General features: G+C 53.7%; 2 protein-coding genes and 1 long non-coding RNA gene across 3 annotated transcripts in view; 1 reads left to right on the top strand and 2 right to left on the bottom strand.

Moving 5' to 3' along the window:
- Window positions 1-1,723, bottom strand: part of SEMA3G (sema domain, immunoglobulin domain (Ig), short basic domain, secreted, (semaphorin) 3G) — a 10,726-nt gene extending 9,003 nt beyond the window's left edge. The window contains exon 1 of the mRNA XM_010851940.1: window positions 1,531-1,723. Coding sequence (XP_010850242.1) covers window positions 1,531-1,639 — 109 coding nt within the window. The 5' untranslated portion in view covers window positions 1,640-1,723. The remainder of the gene's footprint in view (window positions 1-1,530) is intronic.
- A 1,039-nt stretch (window positions 1,724-2,762) lies between these two features.
- LOC104997137 lies at window positions 2,763-13,444 on the top strand. The gene is made up of 4 exons (XR_826301.1): window positions 2,763-2,907; window positions 7,056-7,171; window positions 11,098-11,173; window positions 13,202-13,444. It is a non-coding gene; the product is annotated as an uncharacterized LOC104997137 (long non-coding RNA).
- On the bottom strand, window positions 9,690-12,620 carry TNNC1 (troponin C type 1 (slow)). The gene is made up of 6 exons (XM_010851734.1): window positions 12,535-12,620; window positions 11,076-11,106; window positions 10,712-10,858; window positions 10,346-10,460; window positions 9,984-10,120; window positions 9,690-9,902 (listed from the first exon to the last, which is right to left on the bottom strand). The coding sequence occupies exons 1-6, from the start codon at window positions 12,556-12,558 to the stop codon at window positions 9,871-9,873; spliced, it is 486 nt and encodes a 161-aa protein (XP_010850036.1). The 5' UTR covers window positions 12,559-12,620; the 3' UTR covers window positions 9,690-9,870.
- Window positions 13,445-14,667: the final 1,223 nt, after the last annotated feature.

Genomic DNA, 14,667 nt, shown 5'->3' with positions numbered 1-14,667 from the left:
AGCCAAGCCCACCCAGAGGCCTGCCCCCTTTCCCTCCACTCCATGGCCCCCTGGTCTTCAGTTCACATCTCCTTCCCCTGGCCTGTGCTCTACCGGCTCCTCAAGGAAGATGGCCCCACCAGCAAAACTTATGGCTGCAAGCTGGGCGAAGTGCTGGGAGAGCCTGGAGGAAGGCTGGGTGGTCTGAGCAGCATACAAAGCTGACTCAGTGGGATGGGCAGACAGGGGAGAGTGTTCCCAGCAGAGGGAGCATCTGCCTAAGGCCTGGGTGTGGGAGAGGCCAGATGCGGCCAGGTGGATCTCTAGGCTCTGGTCCTGGGATATGGCTAAAGGTCTTCTCCTCCATAGACGCTGCCTACCCAGGAGTGGAGGCGGCTGTCTGCAGGTGATGGTCCCAGGAGGTGGGAGTCCTGAAATGGGTCTTTGGGGTCCAGCTAGGTAGCTGGAGGAGATGGGTGTGCAAACAAACAGCAGGATGTCTGGCCACCCTTGGGGAGGGGGGATGGCCAAGCCTGCCCCAAAAGTCATCTTTTCTATCCCCAAACACTCAATTCTATCCCCAAACTCATTAACAGCCTCTTCCAGGAAGCCTTCCATGACTGACAGTACTTTGGAGTAGATTTGCCCTATTTGGACCTTTTCTTGTAGCCTGACTTCCCCCAAAGCCACAGCTCCCAGGGCAGGACCCCATTCCACCCCCTCCTCCCCAACCCCACCACCACCACACTCCCTTCAGACTCCAGAGTGGAGCCATGTCCCCTGCCCCCCAACTCTCCAGAGAAGGCCTGAGTCTCGCCCCTTGGACTGGGAGAAGGTGACCATCCCTCTGGTTTCCCCACGAAGAAAACTCTGTTGCAAGCCTGTGTCTCATCAGATTCAGAAGAGGCTTGTGCCAGCTGCAGCACAACATGGTTGTGATCTAACAGATCTAACAACAGATCTAACACAACAGGTTAGATCTGCAGAGGAACTTCCTGGACCAGGATGGGCAAAGAAGGGAAGCCACACAGAGCCTCACGGATGGAGGGGAAGAGAAAGGCCAGCATTACAAAGTGGGCTGCCAGAGGCAGGAGTGGGAACAGGGCTGTGGGGATGGGCTGAGGGGCCCCCTCTTCCCCACTGTGTGCCCTGGGCAAGGAGCGCAGCTGAGAGTAGACAGATCCTCCAGACTTGCCCTCTCTGCCCCCTCCCCATCTCTCTCTGCCCGCCTCTACTGAGCTCCCTCTCCTTTTCTCTAAGCCCCCTCACTCAGGTTCTCCCCCAGTGTGTCTCTTGTCTCCCACCTCCACCCCGGTCCCATCTGCCAGGATTGGTCCCCCTCCCCCTGCCTTCTTCCCAGGAGCCTCTGGCAGCCAGCAGGGAGCACATGGCCGGGAATAACTGTAAAGTCCTTCCTGCAGGCTGTTCTAGGAGTGGCTGAATCCCCCCTCCGGCTGGCAGAACAGACTGCCTGGGGCTGGCTAGAGTCCCACACCTGGGGTATAGCAGGGTCAGGGGCTCCACAGACACGCACAGAGTGCACTGCCCTACCTCGGAAGGAGAGCCGCAGGCGGGGCACGCTGGGGCCGGGGTTGGGACTGCCCCCCCGGAGGAGGAGGCCCCCCAGGAGGCAGCAGACGGCCCAGGCTGAGGGGGCCATGCTGAGGAACGGGCACCGAGCTGCTTGCAGAGCTGCCCTGGGTCCCGCGATGCCGTTGTTTGTAGTTTGCTCAGTTGCCACCAGACCCGCCTCTGCTGCTTATAAGGCAGCGGCTCCACCCCGTCCAAGGCGGGAGGAGGAGGGAGGGGGCGAGTGCCCCGCCATCCACCTGCAGCCTCTCCCTCCACCTCGGCTGGCCCAGTTGGTGGCTCTGTGTCAGAATAGCTGGTTCTCCATTTGGGAGACTTTTTTTCTGGTCAGGCTATGATGGTTTATACGGAAATGTCCATAAACCCAAGTCCCTTGGCTCTAGCAAAATGTCAAGGGGGAGAGAGAGCCTGGAAGGGACATCAGAAGTTGATGAGCTGGATGGGTGGTCTAGCTGGGCTCTCCTTTGCTCCTTGCCCCTCCACTGCCCATGACAGAGACCCCCCACAGGTTGATTCTGTGCCCAGGTCCCTGACACCAAGAGTCCAGCCCCCTGAAGCCTTGGCCTGGCTCCCCAGCTCCCCTGACACGGCCCAAGTTGCCTAGGGGTACTCATTCCAGCCCAAGGGACTCTGTGCTTTGGAAGAGGACTTGAGGTCCGGCCACACTTTACAGATCTGAAATTGGCAACAGATGAGTGGCCAGACTTCTCCACCCAGGCCTATTCCTATCTGGCCTCCAGGCCCCACATCCCATTTCACTGGGTCAGGGAACAGGATTCACCTTGTGCCAGAGAAGCCCCCTTTGCCCCGCCTCCCTCCTCCAGTTCTCCCAGAGCCCCGGGGCCCAGAGCATCACTAGGTGAATGGTGGGTTCTTCCCAGACTTCCCCTCTGCCTGTAGGCCCTATATCTATGGTTCCTCCAGAGTGAAGGTAGGGGGAGGATGCTCATACCCCCATTCCCTCTGCTCTGAGTGCTGATCCAGGGGACAGGAGAGTCACAGAATATCGACAAGAGGGGAGATGAGGCTGAGAGGCTGAATAAGGACACTCAAGGAGACCCCCGTCATCTCAACAGTAGTCCCTGTCTCCACCCTCCACAGCTGCCACTCTACCCCATTCCAGACCCCTACACTCAGAATCTGAAGCCTTGGGTGCTAAGATTTCAACCTTGAGCCAGAATCTTGGTGCTCCCAGGATTCTAGAAACTTTTGTAAGTTAGGCCTCCTGGAGAGATGAGCCTGAACCCTCAAATGGCATCAAAGAATGAAAGAGGGGGTCCAGGCCACATAGCAGCCTGAGAACAGGACTTGCTCTGTCCTGCCCCTTTGCTCCTAAAGGTACTGGGATCCCACCTCCCTTTCTAGCTCATTTCTGAAAGGGGAATAGATCAATCTCTCTCTTTAAAAAAAAAAAAAATTTTGGAAACAAATCAGTCTCTTGAGTCAGCATAAGAAGGACCCAGGGACCTGGAAACCTGTCTCCCAGTCCCCATCTCCTCTAGAAATACATGTGCCTCCTGACCTGGGATTGAGCAAGGGTCTACTCAGGGAGGCCATCCTTCCTCTGGATCCCCTGAAGAACCTTGGGCAAGGCCCTTCCTTCTCTGGGTCTCAGTCTCCTCTGTCCAGAGCCAGGGACCTTAGTGGTACCAGGCTCTATAAACTGGTGAGAGGTGCTTGCGTAGCGGCTGCCATGATGGTGGTCATATCCTGGGTCCTTGGAAGGGTGGAGTCCCTCTGCATCCATCTCCACGGGGAGATGCTTCAGCCTGTCACCCAGGCCAGGGGCCAATGTCTAGCTGGAGACTGAGCTGGACAGCCCCTCAACCAGCATGTGGCCACCAGCTGTGGGCGGGAGGCCCAACAACTCAGCCTGCCAGCTCACCCTGGGGATCTAAGCTCAGCCAGGCCCCCAGCTGTGACTGCAGGGGAGGCCTGGGTTTACTTGGGCAGGATGTGGGGGCAGCCCATCCCACACTGCAGAAAAGCAGCCCGTCGCAGGGGCTGAACTTGCGTGGCCTCACCAGGTCCTCTTCTTCTCTGGGCCTGGCTCTGAGTCTAGGAAGCAGGGTAAGGATCTTCTGTAAAGATCTCTGCTTGCAGGGAATTCCCTGGCGGTCCAGTGGTTAGGCCTCTGTCCTTTCATTGCTGAGGGCCTGAGTTCTATCCCTGGTCCAGGAACTAATATCCTACAAGTTGTGTGGCGTGGCTAAACAAAACAAAACAAATTTTAGATCTTCACTTGCTGGCTGCAGTTAAGAAAAAGACCCCAAGGGTGCCCTTGATGTCTGGGATCAATGGGCCCAGCCACAGACATCTTGTGCCATCTAATGGACAAAGTCAGAACTGCTGGAGGTCCAAAAGCTGCTGGCTGGGTCAGGCCCTGGATGGGCAGCAGGGCCGCCCAGCAGAAACTACAGCCTCTTGACCCAACACACAGTAAGTAACCAGGCAACCTTAATATGAAGAGAGAGGTAGGGGCAGGGGGAGATGCTCCAGTGATGGCTTCTTGTTAAAATGTTTTAAAAGTTACTTGTTTATTATTATTTTTTCCTAAGTATAGTCAATCTACAATATCATTAGTTTCAGGTATATGGCAAAGTGATTAGCATATATGTATATAAATATATATATCCTTTTTCAGATTATTTTCCATTATAGATTAGTACACGATGTTGAATATAGTCCCCTGTGCTATACAGTAAATCGTTTTAATCTATTTTATATACAGTAGTGTGTATCTATTAATCCCATACTCCTTATTTATTTCTCCCCCTCTTTTCTTCCATTGGTAACCATAACTTTGTTTTCTATCTCTGTGAGTCTATTTTAAAAGTAAGTTCCCTTGTATTATGTTTTAGGTTCCACATATAAGTGATATCATTTATATTTGACTTTCTCTATCTGACTTACTTCCCTTAGTTTGATCATGTCTAGGTCCACCCAGTGTTGCTGCAAATGGTAATATTTCACTCTTTTTATGGCTGAATAATATTCCATTTTGTGGGTACGTACGTTTGTTGTTATGTAGTTGCTAAGTCACGTCCAGTTCTTTTGCGACCCCATAGACCCATAGCCCACCAGGCTCCTCTGTCCTTGGGATTTTCTAGGCAAGAATATTGGGAGTGGGTTGCCATTTCCTTCTCTAGGGGATCTTCCCGACCCAGTGATCAAATGTGCGTCTCTTGTGTCTGCTGCATTGGCAGGTGGATTCTTTACTACTGTGCCACCTGGGAAGCCATGAACATGGGGTGCACGTCTTTTTGAATTAGGGTTTTCATCTTTTCTGAACATATCCCCAGGAGTGGGATTGCTGGGTCATATGGTAACTCTAGTTTTCATTTTTAAAGGAACTTTCATGATGTTTTCCATAGTGGCTGCACCAGTTTACATTTCCACCAACAGTGTAGACGGGTTCCCTTTTCTCCACACCCTCTCCAGCATTTATTCTTTGTAGACTTTAAAAACTTTTTTATTAGAGAAAGTTGACTTACAGTGTTGCGTTAGTTTCAGCAGTACAGCAAAATGAATGTTCTATATGTGTCCACTCAGTTAGTTTCTTTTCACATATAGGTCATTATAGAGTATTGAGAAGAGTTCCCTGTGCTATACAGTAGGTCCTTACTAGTTACTTACTTAATATACAGCAGTGTGTGTATGTCAGTCTCAGTCTCCCAATTTACCCTCCCTCCACCCCATGCTTTCCCCTGGTAATCATAAGCTTGTTTTCTACATGTATGACTCTATTTCTGTTTTGCAAATAAACTTGTTCGCCCCATTTTAATTTTTTAAATATTTATTGTTATTTATTTATTTGGCTGTGCCAGGTCTTAGTTGCGGCATTCAGGATCTCCCATCTTCACTGTGGTATGTGGGATCTTCAGTTGCAGCATATGAACTTTTAGTTGCAGAATGTGGGATCATGTTCCCTGACCAGGGGTCACACCCAGGCCCCCTGCATTGGGAGAGCAGAGTCTTAACCACTGGACCACCAGGAAAGTCCCTGTACCGTATTTTTTTAGATTCCACCTATAAGCGATGTCGTATGATACTTGTCTCTGACTTCACTCAGTGTGACAATCTCTGTGTCCATCCATGTTGCCGCAAATGGCATTGTTTCATTCTTTTTATGGCCGAGTAACATTCCATTGTACACATGTACCGCTATTTGTAGGCATTTTGATGATGGCCATTCTGACTGGTGTAAGGTGGAACCTCATTGTGGTTCGGATTTGCATTTCTCTAATAATTAGTGATGTTTTGCATCTTTTTATGCAACAGATAGCCTGTTGGCTATCGGTTATCTGTATGTCTCTTTTTTTTTTATTTTATTTTTAAACTTTACATAATTGTATTAGTTTTCCCAAATATCAAAATGAATCCGCCACAGGTATACATGTGTTCCCCATCCTGAACCCTCCTCCCTCCTCCCTCCCCATACTATCCCTCTGGGTCGTCCCAGTGCACTAGCCCCAAGCATCCAGCATCGTGCATCGAACCTGGACTGGCATCTCGTTTCATACATGATATTTTACATGTTTCAATGCCATTCTCCCAAATCTTCCCACCCTCTCCCTCTCCCACAGAGTCCATAAGACTGTTCTATACATCAGTGTCTCTTTTGCTGTCTCGTACACAGGGTTATTGTTAGCATCTTTCTAAATTCTATATATATGTGTTAGTATACTGTATTGGTGTTTTTCCTTCTGGCTTACTTCACTCTGTATAATAGGCTCCAGTTTCATCCACCTCATTAGAACTGATTCAAATGTATTCTTTTTAATGGCTGAGTAATACTCCATTGTGTATATGTACCACAGCTTTCTTATCCATTCATCTGCTGATGGATGTATGTCTCTTTTGGAGAAATATCTATTTAGCTATTCTGCTCATTTTTTGACTGGGTTGTTTTTTCATATTGAGTTGTATGAACTGTTCATATACTTTAGAAGTTAAGCCCTTGTCTGTCAGTCATGTTATTTGCAAATTTTTTCTCCCACTCCATAGGTTGTCATTTTGTTTTGTTTATGGTTTCATTTACTGTGCAAAAGCTTGAAAGTTTGATTAGGTCCCATTTATTTTTGCCTTTATTTTCTTTTGCCTTGGGAGACTGATCTGAGAAAAGATTGCTACTATTTATGTCAGAGAAGAGGCTTCCCTGGTGGCTTAGTGGTAAAGAATCCGCCTGCAGTGCAGAAGCTGCAGGTTCAATTACTGCAGAGGTCGGTAAGACCCCTAGAGGATAGCATGGCAGTCCACTCCAGTATTCTTGCTGGGAGAATTTTGTAGACAGAGGAGCCTGGTGGACTACAGTCCATGGGGTCACAAAAAGTTGGACACGACTGAAGCGACTTAGCACAGCATGTCAGAGAATGCGTTCCCTATGTTCTAGGAGTTTCACTGTGTCATGTCTTAAGTCTCTAGGCCGTTTTGAGTTTCTTGTGGTGTATGCTGTGAAGGAGTGTTCTAACTGCCTTGCTTTACAGGCGTCCAGTGCTTGCTTCTGATGGAGGAAGTCAAAGGAGGCTTCGTGGAAGAAGCGTTGTCAGGCAAATGATGACACAGCCCAACAGAAACGGAGAGGACTGGACAAAGCAGAATGGTCAGACCCGGGGGCTGCATGTGGGGGCGTGCAGTGGCATGTACTGACGGCAGCTTGTCAGCCTGCGTCCACTATACAGCTGTGTGAGGTGTTCTGTGATGCGCCATGTGCCCCCAGGCGGGCTTATAAAGCATGCAGCCCAGCTTCTCCCAGCTCGAATTCCGTGGTAGACGTACCTGGGAAGATTGGATGCCCTCAGCACTTCCTCCACCAAAACCTCATTCTGGAGCACAGATATCGGGAAAATCTCACAGAACTTCCTACCCGTGGACCCCTTCTCTTTTTTGTTGGCCATGGCCCATGGCATGTGGGATCTAGTTCCCTGACCAAGGATTGAACTCTTGCCCCCTGCATTAGAAACGTGGTGTGGATCCCTTCAAGGCGCCATCCAACAGCCCCCTTGTACCCTCTTTGTAGCTGGCCCAGTCATCCTCCTAGTTTGTTCACAGAGGGCTCAACTCTTGGAATTTTCCTCCCCTCCTTTGCTTATACCGTTAGCATCCCATATCCCGTGGGAGTCCCCAGCCTATGGTCCTTGTCCTCCTCCCCCACCTCAGTTACCCATCTTCCAAGTTATCATCAATGAAGATGTGACCTTCACTGTCTGCATTCAGAATATTTCCTCCTCTGATTCCAGCTCCTGCTCAGCATCCCTGCTGCCACGATTCTTTCCTCCCTGCCTCAAGCTTCCTCTTCCTTCCTGTTCAGCTTGGATCTAGTCCCAGGGCTATAAACAGGCCCTTGACACACTCCTAGAGACCCTGGCCCTCTGAAGTTCTGCCCCTGCATCTTGCTTCGCTCCTTTCCCAGCTTCACTAGGTTGCTCCCATGAGCATATTGGTCATTCCCTAACCCACCTCCTTAAGTGAGCTTCCCTGGACTTTACATCTCCCTTCAGCTCCAGCTCATCTCTCTGTTCCCTGAGTCTTTGCAAAATATCACCAGCATTGTCCACACTTGCCATCTCCCCTTTACCTTGCCTCATTCCTTTTGCCCTTTGTAGTTGAGCTCCCATCCCACAATTCCAGTAAAACCCTTGTGTCCAGGGGGCCAAGACCTCGGGGCCTCCAAATTCCCTAGCTCCAGAGTCATCAGCTGTCTTCAACGCCTCCTTCCTTCCCTCCCAGGGCCTTGGGCCCTTCGCTTACCCAGGGTTTCTCCCACCCCACCAGCACATCCCCTCTCCAATCCCCATTTTGCACTCTGCTGGTTTCCTCACTGTACTCATCTCTTCTTTGTCTTCCTGAGTTTACTATAAATTCCACAAAGTTAGGGACTGGGCCTCCCTCTGAAAGGTCCGAGTGTTCAGCCAGTGCTAGACACATAGTCGGGGTATGACTAAACCCTGGAATGGCACACAGGCTGGTGGTGCCACCCACTGTCACCCTGCCTCCTATCCTGAATGTCATTCCTGGGTGTACATGTAGGTCCTTCAATTCCAGCTCCCGAGGACAGGATGGAGGGGACCCGTCTCCTCTCCCCGATCTCTCCAGGGACCAGGCAGCTCCCACCAGCTTTGGCCTCCACTGAGGCATCTTCAGAATTCCAAGACCGTCTCTGGAATGCCGGGCCTGTCTGGAGAATGCCAAGGCTGGGGCACAGGTGGGGAGGCTGTGGAGTGGCTGGGCGGAGCACAACAGCTGCTGACATTCTGGCTGGAGCCTAGGCACTGTGGCAGCTGCCCCTCCGGTAAGCACCACTGCTGACACCTCGCTTCCCTGTGGTCCCCCATCTCCCGGAGGCCAGTCTCACTGTTATGTCCGTAGCTCTGGCCTGGGTACCCCCAGGTAGCTGAGAGTCACCAGGCCCCATGCCTCCACTCCCTGACAGGGAGTGAAAGTGGGTGCTGGAGTCATGAGGTTCACAGGAACTGGGAGTCCTGCCCATTAGGACCTGTTCATCGGAGTCCTCAGCTGGGAGCCAGGTGGCTCTGCTCTCCCCAGACTCACAGGATGACCCTGACAGGCCCCTTTCTGAGCCTCCCTGGGCACCAGGGTCCTTACCTGTCAAATGAGTGAGGGGAGGTAGAGTAGACGATTTGCCACTGGGTCTGGGGAGTCAACATTGCCAGCAGGAAATCTAAGTGAGTGGGCAGAGGGACTGGAGCCACAGGCCAGTTTCCCCCCAAGCGTCCTGCTTCCCCCAACCAGACATGAGAAGGAGCCATGGCTGCTCTGCCAAGTGGCATCCAGGGCTTGGCCTGGTGCTCAATGACTGCCCCTCCGAGTATTAGGACCTTTCTGCTGCCAACTGGCTGACTAAAGCCATGGCCCCCAGGGATCTGTGAAACTCAGATTCCTGGGCCACCACAGACTCCAGATGTGGAATTGCTGGAGATGGAGCCTGGGCACCAGCAGTTCTAGAAAGGAGCCAGGTGGGTATGGAGCATGGTGGTCTCTGAGCTGTAGAAGGCGGGGTGCGAGGGTGGTGAGAGCATAGGTTCTGGGACAGGGAAGGTGGCGGTCAGGGCAGGAGAGGCCACTGGTGGAGATGGGGGAATGAAAGCTGGACACCAGGCCTCTAGGAGCACGATTTTATTGGCATTTCCTAGGACAGTGCTGAGGGAGGTAGTCATGGAGGGCCCTTCGTCAAGGACACACCCAAGTTCACATCCTGGGGACCCTGGCCCCCTGCCCACAGTCCCGGGGCCCAGTTGGAGTTGGAAGGTGGCACAGGCAGCTCTGGGTGAAGGTTGGTGTCTACTCCACCCCCTTCATGAACTCCAGGAACTCTGTGGAGAGACGGACAGGCATAGGTTAGACATGGGGCCTGGGCAGGGTGTGGGCAGGGGGATTCAGATGGACCCACTCACCATCGTAGTCGATTCGGCCATCGTTGTTTTTGTCACCGTCCTTCATGAGTTCCTCAATGTCGTCCTCTGTGATGGTCTCCCCTGTAGCCTGAAGCATTATCTTCAGCTCCTCCAGGTCGATGTAGCCGTCAGCATTTCTGCCAGTTGGGTGAGAGGGGCCTCAGAACCCATTTTAGGGGCAGGGGAAGGGGGTGAAACAGCCCTGCTCATGACCCTGGGAAGCAGGGAAGGGCCACCGGGAGATGAGGCATCCTATTCCCTCATCACACAGAACAGGAGATGGAGGCCTAAGGTCACAGAGCTGTCCCCCTCTGCCCAGCTCTGCCAGGGTCAGGGTCGGAGGTCCAGACTCACACACTCACTTGTCAAACATGCGGAAGAGGTCTGAAAGCTCTTCCTCAGACTTTCCTTTGCTGTCATCCTTCATGCACCGAACCATCATGACCAAGAACTCATCAAAGTCCACTGTGCCGCTGCCTGGGGGAGAGGGCGGCACAGCCATTAAAGGGCAGTGGTCAGAATGGCTGGACACTGACCCCAGTGGTGTTCTCACTGAATCCTCCCAGTGACTCTGAGGCGAGTGTGATTATTGCACCCATTGCATAGATGATATGGTTGAGGATCAGAAAGGCCAAACAGCTCCTTTAAGGGCGCAGAGTAAGAAGTGGCAGGGCCAGGGTTCAAGTCCCCCCAGAGCTGGGGGCCTGGGGAGGGACAAAGGGGCTCACCGTCCTCATCCACCTCGTCAATCATCTCCTGCAGCTCCTCAGGGGTGGGGTTCTGCCCCAGCATCCTCATCACCTTGCCCAGCTCCTTGGTGCTGATGCAGCCATCCTCAGCGCCCAGCACGAAGATGTCAAAGGCCGCCTTGAACTCTGTGTCCAGTAGGAGAGGAGGGGAAGCAGAGCAGCACGTCTCAGTCAAGAACCCTGAAGGCCAGACGCCAAGGGCTGCCTGCTAACCTGCCCGCTCCCCTCTGAGACCTCTGGGGTGACAGGGAGAGGGACCCCAGCCTCGGGCCTGCAGCCTGGGGTCCTCACGCTCCCCCAGCTGGGCCCTGCTGTTTCCCCACATGCATGGTGGGGCACTCACCATTTTTCTGCTCTTCTGTCAGCTGCTCTACCTAGAGAAGAAAAGAAGTCTCAGGCTCAGACCTTAGCTGCTGTCGAGGAAACCAGCCCATTCCACAGGTGGGAAGACTAAGCCGGGAAGAGGCAGGCCGTTCCCAGCTCACCGAGCAGAGGCCTCAGTTCTCCCAGCCTGCCCCCAAAGCCCTGAGGTGACCCAGCTCGCCTCCCTGAGGCTGGGCTCAGGGCCAGGGTGGCAGGTGGGCACCCGCTCCAGGACCAAGGTGACCCTGAATAACAATAGCCAGTTTGGCCACTCAGTGTCCGTTCAGCCCCCCTGATGAAACCCAAGCTGGGTGGCCTGAGGGGCAGCTGTCCCTCAGGTTGGGACAATAAAACCACAGTGGGGGTGGGCAAAGCCACCCGCTGTAACCTGACCGGTGGCCACTGGGCTATTTTTAACGGGGGACAAAGTTAAACCTGGTGATTGTTCTGGGGACTCTGGCATGCAGGGGGTGGGGCAGCGTTATCTGGCCCCTTGGCCTCCTGGTGTCTCAAGAGCCAAAATTAGTCCCTGGCCCGCCAGGCCTTGTATGGGCACGGGGTGGAGGGCTGCCCCCTCCCCCAGCTCCACAGACTCCTGCAGGAAAGACAGGGGCACCCCCAGAGCCAGCTGTAGCCTTCCCTGCCCAGGAGGGGGGCCATACTTCCTGGAGCTGAGGTAGGGGTTCCCTTGCAGACAGCTGTCTGTGTCAGATGCCCTTGTCTCTGTGGTGGACAGAGGTCAGCAACACCCCCACTCCTAGGATGGAATAGCATCTGAAGCCCCTCAGTGGCCCCTGCAGGGACTTGGGGTGACCAAGAAAAGGTGACCACCCTCTAGCCCTTCCCCCAGCTGAGCCCCTGAGCCCTGAGCCTGCCAGGCTGAACAGGGGCTAGGCCCCAGGTCTGTTATTCCCTCCTAGTCCCTCTGTGCCTGCCTCAAACTTCAGAGCCCTCTGCAGCCCCCTCCTCACAACCCCTGTCCCACCCTCCAGAGCATCTTCAGGCAGCCAAGGGGCTGGTGGGGGATTGGATGTGTGAGAAGCAGAATGTGAGGGGCAGAAATGGGGAGAGGGAAACAGCGACAGAGCCTCAGAAGGAGAGCTTGGGAGGAACAAAGAGACAGAGACTAGGAAAGAGACCAGACACAAATGCAGAGAGGTGTGTCCCAGAGACAGTGACACAGACTACAGACGTTTGGAGACAGGGCTGGACATGATGCCATAGCTTTGATGTCCTCCACCAACCCTGACAGTTCCCCCCGGATCCTAAACTCTTCACCCCTTCTACACCCTGGAATGCCAGACCAACTGGCCCCTTGAAGGTCTAGGCTGAAAGTTCGTGGACCTTATCCTGGGTCCCCACCACCTCCTTGGGGTGACCTTGCCCCTGAGCCCCCAGTGGGTACGCCCACCCCAGCCCTGCCCAGGCCCATCCCTTACCGCAGCCTTGTAGATGTCATCCATACTGGCGGCTCACAGGGCAGGCTGCTGGGGTTGCCAGCGGCCCTGGGCTTAAATAGCCCAGCCCCGCCGCATTCCCGACCCAGCCCACCCCTGCCTGCAATATCCTCTACTCCCTCCCCCGGCCCTGGTGATCTCACACTGGCCTGAGTCCCTGTGTCCTCTGCCCAGGGCAAGGAGCAGATGAAGGGCTACAAGGATCAGGGCTCTTTCCCTCTGTCCCCCATTCCCCCAGGAGACTCTCTGGAAAGGTTTTTAGAATGAATGAAAACATGAGTCCAGGACAGGCAGGAGCTGCAATGCAGTGGGCCCCAGGCCAGCAACACAACTCTTATCCAACCAAGGAGGTGGGTGAGGCTCCTGGAGGGGTGGTGACTTGCTCAGGTCTGGCTGACTTGGCAGCTTCTGACTTAAGCGAAACCCCTCTGGGCTTCCCTGGTGGCTCAGATGGTAAAGCATCTGCCTGCAGTGCGGGACACCCAGGTTAGATCCCTGGGTTGGGAAGATTCCCTGGAGAAGGAAATGGCAACCCACTCCAGTACAGTACTCTTGCCTGGAAAATCCCATGGACGGAGTAGCCTGGTAAGCTACAGTCCATGGGGTTGCAAAGAGTCAGACACGACTGAGTGACTTCACTTTCCTGCAGCAGTATGCAAGAAGAAGCTGGGAGTGGAGGACCCTGCCAAGAGAAGCCTCGAATACCAAGCTTGGATTATGGTGCTGTGGGACTAGTGGAGAAGGAAGGCACTGGTCTACCTCAAGAGAGTACGGTTTGGAGCCCTTCTGCCAAGGGTGACAGAGGAGCCTTTCCCCAGATCTGTCATCTCCTCCGGGAGAAAAGTACCAGGTCTAGGCTGAAATGCACTCTACCAGTCAACAAATACACCGACAGATGCCTCATCTGTGTAAGACTCTCTCCCTCCAGTTGGGTTACTACCTCTCTTCTGGACCCGGGTTAGGGCTCCTTCTCTGTGCCCATGCTTCCCTTTTCCAGCACTGTAGTTCCTGAGTCCAGGGCCTATCTGTCACCCCCTCGTTTTGAGCTCTGGTAGGATACCATCTACTCTTGCCTGGAAAATCCCATGGATGGAGGAGCCTGGAAGGCTGCAGTTCATGGGGTCGCTGAGGGTCGGACACAACTGAGCGACTTCACTTTCACTTTTCACTTTCATGCATTGGAGAAGGAAATGGTAACCCACTCCAGTGTTCTTGCCTGGAGAATCCCAGAGACGGGGCAGCCTGCTGGGCTGCCATCTATGGGGTCACACAGAGTCGGACACGACTGAAGTGACTCAGCAGCAGGATACCATCTGGGGGTGTTGTGCCAGATGGCCAGCACATATCCTTTCCACCTAAGCCCTCCACGTCCTTCACGCAGCTGGTTTTGAGTGGCTCAGTCGTGCCTGGCTCTTTGTGACCTCATGGACTGTAGCCTGCCAGGCTCCTCTGTCCATGGGATTTTTTCCAGGCAAGAATACTGGAGTGGGTTGCCATTTCCTCCTCCAGGGGATCTTCCCTACCCAGGGATGGAATCCGCGTCTCCTGTTTGGCAGGCAGATTCTTTACCGCTGACCCATCTGGGAAGTCACAGAGCCTACACCAGTTCCCTGCCTTGCCTGCCAGCCATTGCATGGATTAACCCATTCAATTCTCTAGAAAGTCCATTTGACCGAGATCTCTGAGTCTTGCAGAGGTTAAGAACTAGCTCAGAGTTATTCTGTCCTGTTCGGACTCCAGGTACAAATCAGATCCTCCTTCAACACACTCGGGTCCTCCAGGGAATGAGACCAAGAGGTAGGTGAGATTTAATTACTGTCGCTTTTGCGGAGAGGGAAACTAAGGCCAGGCGTGGCAGTGACTCGCCACGGAAGGTGCAGGGCCATCCCTCCCGAGTGCCAGAGCCCAGAGCAATTCCCGCCCAAGCCTCAGTTTCTCCCGAGCTGCAAGGCGCGCGGCGGGCGGGGCCTAGGGTACCGATTACGCAATCGAACCGTCCCAGGCGGCCTGCGCACGCGCGCCGCGGGCCGCAGCTGTCAATTACGTGCGCCGGGCGGAGTGGGGCTGGGGCGCGAGAAGGCGGCGGGGCCAACATGGCTGCACGGCTCGCGCCGG

Source organism: Bison bison, unplaced genomic scaffold, assembly GCF_000754665.1.
Source record: "Bison bison bison isolate TAMUID 2011002044 unplaced genomic scaffold, Bison_UMD1.0 scf7180017864304, whole genome shotgun sequence".
In the NCBI taxonomy this organism is placed as follows: domain Eukaryota; kingdom Metazoa; phylum Chordata; class Mammalia; order Artiodactyla; family Bovidae; genus Bison; species Bison bison.
The sequence above is the reverse complement of the archived record's forward strand: the minus strand, read 5'-3'. Positions and strand labels throughout refer to the sequence as shown.